Here is a 9,896-nt window from a genome sequence, read left to right as displayed (position 1 = left end):
CACATCCTGCATCCAGCAGAGAATGGGATCGTCTCCCGAAAGGCTCCACGGTGCTCATCAACATCTGGCAATCAGAAGAGATCCAAAACACTGGCCTAACCGAGAAGACTTTCGTCCTGAACGCTTTCCAAGGAACCGTGTAGCTGGCTAATGCCTCTTTCAGGATTGCGTGCATGTAAGGCAAGCCGGGGACATCTGAAGGCCTTAAGAGGCGCTTGGTCCCAATTGCGTCTTGGATTTCTTCATGCGGTTTTCGCATGACCAAGGGGTTCTGAATCATTTCTGCCATCGCCCAGTACAGCTCCCTTCATGCTGTCAATTCAGCTGCAACCAGATCAAGAACTTTGCGTTTACTTACAGTGAGCAGGGCCATGTCTGAGAGATTATTATCAGCAGCGTCTTGCAGAGACAGAAGCACATCCGTCCAGTCCTTGGGAATCAATTCCTGGCCCGAGGATTCAATCTCGAGTTTGCAACTTTGGCATCAGATCGTCCCTTATTCTCTGGTTCACTCCATGGAGATCAAGACAATCAAGTGGCGGTATGAACTTCCCGACATTGATGCTCAGGGTCTGCTTCTCAATCAGGCTGATCAAGTCCTAATAGAACCTGGCAGAACGCACCAGAGACAAACTTACCTATGAATTCTGTGAAATTGATGACTTTGGAGGCAATGGCAAGATGTCCAACATCTTTGACTATGAGCTCCATTTCAGCATAACATCTTTCCATCTGAAGTTGAAGTTGAAGTTTTGGTTTTTCTTCCACTAGATAGTTGAGGTGTATGAATAAGAGGCTGTGCCAACAATGGAGTAACTTTATAATGCCTTTTAAAATATTAATGTTCTTATGAGTGTATGGAATATAATATAAAAATTGTGCATATCAATTAGCCCAAAAACCTTAGTTTATATATAGGAGCAAGTGGTCCAAATTAAAATTAATCTAACAACTACTAAAATCCCACTACGTTAATATTAATATATAACATTATAGTTATACGCTTGGCCCTCACATTATCCCCTCCTTTCGGAAGGGTGCCCTCATAAATGGGTTGGGATCTAGAGGAATATCAAGAGGAGACATTGATGAATCTATAAGGGTATTAGTTGTTTCTAATCCTTTTGTACGAAGTGTTTCAATTGTTGCACATGCACAATTTTTGGAAGATTGATGTGTTGGATGTCATGCCAAATTTCATTTGCGGTCCAACTTATTATAACACTTGATACAATCATTTCCACTAAGCAAGGAACCCCTTAAATAAATCATGTACCATAAGATGAAGAAAATAGATTAACACCAAGTCATCCACTTTATATTCCATAAATGAATTGATGATGGGAGTTGTAATGCCATTTTTGTTCCATTTGTATGTGGTTTAGGTGTTTGGTAAACTTTACTCGGATAAGTGGAAGGATCTTCATTAAATACTGATCCTATAACCTAGCATTGGCAACTCGTGCCAATTGTGAAGGCAAACCCAAATCTGTTAGTAATATTGGATTATGACCATATAAGAGTTAATATGGTGAAGCACCAATAAAACTCTACACCCCTGTGATATATGCATACTGAAGAAATGGCAAATAACTATCTCAATCCAAATGTTAAAAGATAAACACTTGTGAAAGTGTGGTGTACTGAGATGTCAAAACATGAAATGCCTCAGTCATAAATACGGGACCATTATTGGAAAGAATCCGCTCTGGACAAGATTGTTAGAACACTACTTAATTGAAGAGGAAGTATCTAATAGCAATTATAGAGGCGCTAGCAAAAGCACCAACTTCCACCTAATAAATCAAGTAGTCAAAACCAACAATAACATATTCATTGCTAATAATCGATTGTGGAAAAGGTCCCACAAGATCAAATGCCACCAACTCAAATGAACGGGAAACTGCAATTGACAAGGTGATATTGAGAATGTAAATACTATAATGGCAAGTTATCAACAAGTGATACAAAATTCTTAAACCCATCTCAAACTTTTAAATCCATAGCTCAATCTTTTGAGCCTCACGAACCTCATCAAGAAAAGGTAAATCTTGTTCTGCATCTTATGAACACTAAACATCAAGTATAACAACTACTGATAGCACAAAATTCTTGTCTAGAAAATCCACAAATGCTAGAACAATAGGCTCGTTAGAAACATAAGAAGAGAGCTAACAAAGAAGAGGAGCTCAAAAAAGGGTATCAACATCAACTATGGAACTCCCTGAGTGATACACAATATCAAATCATATACCTAAAGCTTCAAATCCCATTGAGTAATATAACCAACTAGGTTCTTCCACTTCAATAATGAAGTAATTGCAGCATAATCACCTTCCAATAATGTTTGAGAATTATATAGATACACATGAAGTTTCTCGAAACCCCAGACTACTACTACTCCCCAAATTTTACTGTGTTAAATTATATAGTTCATTTTTACCCCTAAAAGATTAAGTAAATTACGAAATACATCTAAAGAGCATTTTCTTTAAATATCAAAACTTTAGAAGCTTTCAAATAGAATAATTTTTGAGTGTAAATACTAAATATTTGAAATTATATACTTAAAATTAACACTCCTTCTTTGTCGTGGAGTAGTTCACCTCTGCTAATTGTAATGTACGGCTTATATATGCAATAGGATGTCTTGCATCAATACATCTTCAAGATCAATATCAAAAGCATCCATGTGCAAAATGAAAGGTCAAATGTAATTAAGATATGCCAAAACTAAAGGAGTCGTCAATAACTTTTTGAAATCCATGAACACCCACTCACAGTCCATAGATCAGATAAAAGATAATGTTGATGACTTCAGCAACACTTGTAGCGGTGCAGTGCGATCAAAAAGATGATCTACAAAACGACTGAAATACTACATCTTGCCTAAGAAGTATTGTATATCATTCACACACTTTGGAGTAAGGAATTTTAGAATAGCTATAAGTTTGTCAGGATTAATTTGCAAACCCTTACGAGAAATATGGTACCCAAGATAAGTCATGTCCTTGGACCTAAACAAAGATTTTGACCGCTTCAACTTTAAACCAACTTCCCATAGCCAATCCATTGTAAGCAACCAAAGGGAACGACTTGAGAGACGATCCATGGGGTTCAAATATAGAGGGAAAGGGCCCATGAACAAGAGTGCACCCCCTTTTCCAATCGGTTAAGGGTCTTGGGATAGTTGGGGTTAAGCGTCCTTGGGTTTGAATAGTACTGGGCTGGGTGACCTCCCGGGAAGTCCAAACTCAGAAGCTTACATTTGGTATCAGAGAGGTCTTGGGTCCGACTCTGTTGGTTGGCTAGGGGAATCACACCACATGTTGATTGACATCTGGCTGGTCCAGTTTGCTCCCACTGGGCTCGACCCGAGGGGTAGGGTGTCAAGAGAGCGGGGCTCTCGGGAGAGCTGCGGCTCTCAGCTTCCGTTCACGAGGGCGTGAACTTGCAAGGAAGCGTGGTGGATTGTAAGCAACCAAAGGGAACGACTTGAGAGACGATCCATAGGGTTCAAATATAGAGGGAAAGGGCCCATGAACAAGAGTGCACCCCCTTTTCCAATCGGTTAAGGGTCTTGGGATAGTTGGAGTTAAGCGTCCTTGGGTTTGAATAGTACTGGGCTGGGTGACCTCCCGGGAAGTCCAAACTCAGAAGCTTACATCCAACACTTTACAAATATCATGGATATATTCCTCTCACATCCCTTCTGAGTGGATCAAGACATTATTAATGAAGTCAGCGATCACTTCTAACATATCTCAAAGAACCTTGTCCATAATCTGCTAGAAGGTCACTGAAGCATTATTCAAACCAAGCAACATCATTGTAGCACATGTGGTTTTTACCCCTTATCCTATGGTGATTTACTATAGGATAACCACGAAGTGGAACCTAACCTTCCATATAACATGCCACATGCCACATGCCATGTGTTCAAAGGACAGTGGTGTGGAACCAAAGTTTCAAGGCCTTATGCCACTAAACAAAGGAATGGTGCCAAACTCCTAAGCATAGAGCCAAGGAGCACTAGCACTGGAGCATGGAACGACTCCTAAGCGTACAACCTAGGGAGCAAAGGGACAAAAGCATAAAGCAACTTAGAATAATCCTAAAGTATTCAACATCTCAATACCAGAATTAACACACAAAACAGAGCTAAACGGAGTCTAGCACTATTTTAGCATACTGGTGGTTTAACATGAAGATATGGATACTCCACCAGCTAGCATAGAATAAAACTTGGGATTAAACCCAAATAAGATGCAAAACAAGGATAGGCACGCAAGTAAGAGTTAAACTATGCCTCAGGTTGGTCAACAACGCCCAATTTACCCACTATCCCTATTATACATTTGGAACCCCCTTAAGCCCCCCCTTTCCCCTTGAGGAACACACACTTTGGGCTTTCACCCCAACCCTCCCTTAGTATTAGGAGTTAGTCTCTGGGACAAGCTTGAAACTTACTAAATATGGAATGTTCTTAAATTGCAAATTTTGAACACCATTGTGTTAGAACAATCTTTACATTGCCAAATGAGCAAATCTAGACACTTTCTATAAATAGCATTTAGGACCGGAATGAAATTAATACAAAGGGTATGATAGCGAGGCATTTGGCAAACATGGTAAACTATCACCTTGAAATATTGAGGGACTAATCTCAATACACAAGGGTTCTTATCATTAACCAATGCAAGACATAATGAGATGGGAACTCCTTACCAGGCTAAATATGCTTAGCTAATAATACGTAGGAATTCTATCCTTATGCTCATCTAGTTTAAATACACTCGAAATGCCCAATTAATTCCACTAGCACAAGAGGGACTGATAAAAGGTTTAGCTATATCGACCTCCTACCGTCATGGCAGTAAGGAAATAGTATCCGTAAGGACTGGCCAACAAATAACTTTTAAGACCCGAAGTCACATTCGCAACAATCACCAAAAACTCTTACAAACTAAACAGTCTACCAAAAGTAGTCTTAGGAATTGTCGTGAATATAACTTCACCATAATTAGCTTTAGCCAGCTTCACAAACAGTTTTAATGATTCACAAAGTAAGCTCTTCAAGCTTGTCGCATTCTCCCTTTCCCGTCACCATCAGTAAACCATGAACTCAATGGTATTATACAGCCTCAAGTCAACCTTAGCTTCCCAAAAACCATGTCTATGCAAGTGTAGAACAGTTTGTGAAACTTGGTAAATGACTTCCAAAAGGTGAGACATGGTGACTGCCTCACTATTATGACTGTGGTGGCCATCACTCTCCATAACTATGCAACAGTTGCAATTCTTGGTAAGTATGTAACGCTTCCTGGTATCATGGCAGTGGCACCACCCAAAAATCTGCACAATAGAGGAACTTGGACCTAGGAAAGAACCCTTCGTCACCTTGAGATTCTCATCAAAGCATTCATTTCCCTTCTCTTCTGCAACTCGTCTGACATCTTGCAACAATGGGAAACGACATGAGAAAGGTAAGCACAGAAAAAGAGGAGGAAAGCTATAAGCTTTCACCTCGGAATACCTCTTTAATCGAGCTCGACAAGTTTAACAGCCTGACCCAGCCAACCAAGTCTCAAATCAGACCACTCCTCGATTGAACCACCAGGCCAATCTTCCATGTTTATTCTTGGACAGTAGCCACTTTGTCTTTGGGATAAGTACTTGACAAGCTCCTCTGAACTTGCATTCTTCACCAATTCGGCACAATCTTCGTTTACCAAACTGTGGAGGTCATAATACAGATCCTGCTTCCGCTCAATATCAGACAGCTGCTCAAGAACACGGCTCATCCACATACCCTCTTTTAGAAGACATGACGTTCGAATTGCGTCCGAGTTGATTATGTCCACACATTCCTGAAGCTCTGACAGAAGTATCTCCTGTCATACCTGGATGTAGCGATCCACTCCCAGTGCTCTTTATGACTGCATTGCTGGAGATTCACCCTATCCAATACATGGGCAAGGTGCCTCAATGCCGCAACTGGGAGTGTGCATAGTGGGAATCTGGCATTTTGTATCTGCTTCCACATGGAGCAGTACAGGGCATGTTGATTGCATGCCAGAAACAGCAGCCTGCACAGACGAGGATACGCTTTGGCATTTGGCGCAAGCTCAGAAATCGCATCGATTGACCTCAGTATGTCCTCCATAGCTCTCTAAAACCTAAATTTGACCATAGAGAACCTACGAAACTTCTTTTATACGTTTTCCCGCCTAACCCAAGAACCCTAAACTCTTTCATATAAATTCCTAAACCCTGAAATATTTTCAGAATATTCTCATATCTGGCTTTGGGGTGTGCAGGTATATGTAGCGCTGTTAGATGGATGCAGATCAGCAAGTCCTTACTGTATGGTGAGTTTCGACGGGCAGCAGGTCAAGACCCAAGTACGACACAGGACTCTGAATCCGGAATGGAACGAGACCCTGGATCCCAACGTTGAGGGGGATGCATTGCAGCGAAGCCAATTACACGAATCGGTGTTCTCTGGCGAAAATCAAGATAGAGTGTAGTGACGTTCCGCATCATTCAGCTGGGCCTTCCGATTCCGAGCAGTGAGAGTAGCCGCTGAAGATCAGCTTGGGCTGCATCGCAACCATGGAGAGAGGTTCGTTGACACTCAAGCTATGGTGGAACGGCCCAGTTGACCATCAAGAACATCCTTCATTTCGGGTTCGAATCCCTGCACCACAAATTCACAGCGTCGAGCATGAAGCTGAACTTGATAAGATCATGACGAACATAGATCAGACTGCACGTGCTGTCGGAGTCCATAAGGAACAATGCTTGCTGTTGCGTTTGGTTTGCAAGGCTAGCGTTGAAATGGCGAGAGGGTATGCAGGCAGTAAGCTCTTCTTAAGGAGGCTAAGACAATTCATCAGGAAAGCGAACGGGCTGATTCAAGAGTTTCCCAAGCTTGAGGAGCATTGGGAGTGGCTTGCTGCTGTGAAATACAGCAGGGAATTGGAAGTCAAGGAGATCGTTGAGGAACTTCATTTCATGTGCGGGCTCATTGGCGGAAGTCGCATTCAGATTTTGCCGCCAAATTTGCATGTAGCATTGAAAGCCGCACTGAAACAACAGGCCTAATGTGGGAATTTTAGAGGTCACTATGCTGAATACATACTATAGAGAGTAAATTCTTCAGAGCTGCCCGAATTGAATTTGGAGAACATGAGTGTTCATTTCGGGGAAATGCTCGGTATAGGAAACTTTGGTGTTGTTCGTAAAGGAACGTGGCATCAAAGGCTAGTTGCAGTCAAGGAGTTTGATCATCTACCACCAGAACTGCGCGCACTATCAAGTATACAGGCTGCTCCTCACATTGTTCAAACCATCGGCTACTACAAGAAGGTTGACGAAAGCTGTACCCACTTGGTCATGGAGGTAATGAGGATGGATCTAAAAGAGTATGCAAGCAAGAACAAAGGGCTCACGCACTTGCAACTGGTTGAGATGCTGCTCCAGATTACCAAGGGCCTCGAGTTCCTGCATGGAAATGACATTGTGCATAGAGACCTCAAGCCAGAAAACGTTCTAATCGATTTCACTGATGCGGACGAAGAGCAGCTTGTCCTGAAACTCGCCAATTTCGGTACTGCATGCATCAACTTCAATACTGAACTTTCACATACAGCTCCAGTAGGGATGAGTATTTTCATGGCCCCCGAGCTGTGGAGTGAAGAAAGTAGAAGAAAGGGTGAGAGCGTGTACTCAAGATCAGTGGACCTTTACAGCCTTAGAAAGATATTCTCCCAGTTGGTCTTGTCGTAGCCTGCCATCGGGAAGCCAAAAGCAGAGCTGGAGGCTCTGATATGTCAATGTTGTGGCAAGCCATCCCAAAGACCAGTTGTAGGTGAGGTTCTGAAGTCATTACATGACATTTTGCCCTTCATTCTTGTAGGTGAAGTGCTATATGAAACCTGCCATACACAAAGCATATATGGGCATTTTTAAATATGGCAACTGGATGTATTTTTAGTTTTCAATTGCTATAAGAGCAATTTAAATATGATTCTATGTATAATATTTTTGTTGTGGGACATGCCATGTATTCATGGGGCATTAACACTTTAGACTGCCATGCAAGTTTGATACCACTTTATTTCAAATAATATAATATCACTACAAATTTAGTAAATGTTTTTTTTTATTCTTGCCTTTTTCCACTTTGATTTGTGAGTTTTTTTAATTGTGACTTCTCTCTTCTTTCCTTTACACATATTCAACTATGTCATTTGCCTCTCATTCCTCATGAAAGAGCACTTGTATTTCTCACATAATAGCACCCTTATTTCTCACACAAGAGCACACCTTTTGGCTATGTTCATTTTAGAAGCTTCGAGGTAGGCCTCCCATCCCTTAAGGCATGATATTCCACAGGCTATGGAATATTCTTGTAATATTCCTGTGGTTTGTGTTGGTGCTTGGAGCATAATACCACAATTGTGCACTAATCTAGGCTACATAGTGCTTAAAGTGTCACAATAAGGGCATTAGGCAATGACAAAAAGAATTTTTTTTGGCTGGTTGAGTGCTATGGTTTTACAATAAACAATTGAATCATATAGTAGCTATAGAATATTAGTTCTATTGATTTCTCAATCTTAATCACCCATATAGATTTTTGGCATTACAATAGTTTATTTTGCTAGGACGTTTTACAAAGTGACTGCATAAACTTTTCTTTCTAGGGCTTTTGCTTTTTGGTTTGAGCTTTGTAATCGTCATAGTGAGTCTATTGTGGGGAGTGTAGATTATTATAACACAATATTTGTATGTAAGTAATTGATTTATGCCAATTCTTCTCTAATGCACGTGGTAATGTATGTGGTTTCTATTTTAGATTCTTTCCATGGCTAAAGAACTGAGAGTTTTGTAGTAATTTGAATGACATACACTTTGGTACACAGCTGTAGTGCAGTGATTTGCTAACTTTTTGGGTTCAAATCTCATATTGTTTTGTTAATGTTAATACATTTTTAGGTAAATTGCCTACTAGTATGGTTTGAATTTTGAGAATGTGGTCCTTCATCTCATTTCTTTTTCAAAGCATTGGGAATTGGGTTGTCATTTATGTTAGGCCAGGATAGTGAAATGATATACTTTACATGAGGGGATACCAATATATTTATATCATTATATATATACCTCCCCACATTTACACTTTTATGGCCTTTTTTCTTTTTATAGGAAAAAAATTCATGCTCTATTAAATTGGGAGCAAGGAACTCTTGTGCATGGCTTAGTGGCAATACTTACTTACACATAACATCAAAATTAGAGATTATGTCAACTTCTTTTCTTCCAACACAATGATCTTACATGTATGGGTGTTTCCACATAATCTTACTCCATTTCAAATCATAAAGCTAATAGCACAAGTAAGAGATGACCCTGTGTGATTTTAAATCAAAATCTACATAAATTAATGAAAAGAATTTTTTATATTTTTTTAACATTTTAAAATATACATATGAATACTCTAAGTATCTATAAAATTTTAAGATTACTCTAATGTTCATAATAATCTCATTAAATCTAAAGAAAAATATTTAACTTAGAATATGTTTATTTAGATAAGTATCCTGCTATTGTTATTTCAAGAAATATCATTATTGATATTAAAACTTTGGAAGAATGTGTAAGTGATAAAATTTTCTTTTAGTTATTTAACCACACTTTCAACCACTTTTAAGTTTCTTAATTATAGCTTTCATATGTCTTCATTATAACTTAAGGTATTTATTAAAACTTTATATAGCTTCAAGGCCATTTTGACTTACTTCATTAGTCATTTAAAACCACCTATATCTGCAATATATTTTATTTATCTATTTTTAGAAAAACTTGAAAAAAAGTAATTACTAATATTTGCT

The 9,896-nt window shown here is 39.5% G+C and overlaps 1 protein-coding gene across 1 annotated transcript; it reads left to right on the top strand.

Moving 5' to 3' along the window:
• Window positions 1-7,191: 7,191 nt before the first annotated feature.
• Window positions 7,192-7,791, top strand: LOC112348184 (serine/threonine-protein kinase dst4-like). The gene has a single exon (XM_024680314.1). The coding sequence runs from the start codon at window positions 7,192-7,194 to the stop codon at window positions 7,789-7,791; it is 600 nt and encodes a 199-aa protein (XP_024536082.1).
• Window positions 7,792-9,896: the final 2,105 nt, after the last annotated feature.

Source organism: Selaginella moellendorffii, unplaced genomic scaffold (genome assembly GCF_000143415.4).
Source record: "Selaginella moellendorffii unplaced genomic scaffold, v1.0 SELMOscaffold_1, whole genome shotgun sequence".
NCBI classification, from domain to species: domain Eukaryota; kingdom Viridiplantae; phylum Streptophyta; class Lycopodiopsida; order Selaginellales; family Selaginellaceae; genus Selaginella; species Selaginella moellendorffii.
The sequence above is the reverse complement of the archived record's forward strand: the minus strand, read 5'-3'. Positions and strand labels throughout refer to the sequence as shown.

Bases quoted from the DNA above. Each gene is read 5' to 3' on its own strand.
- LOC112348184 (XM_024680314.1), top strand. From the start codon at position 7,192: ATGAGTGTTCATTTCGGGGAAATGCTCGGTATAGGAAACTTTGGTGTT.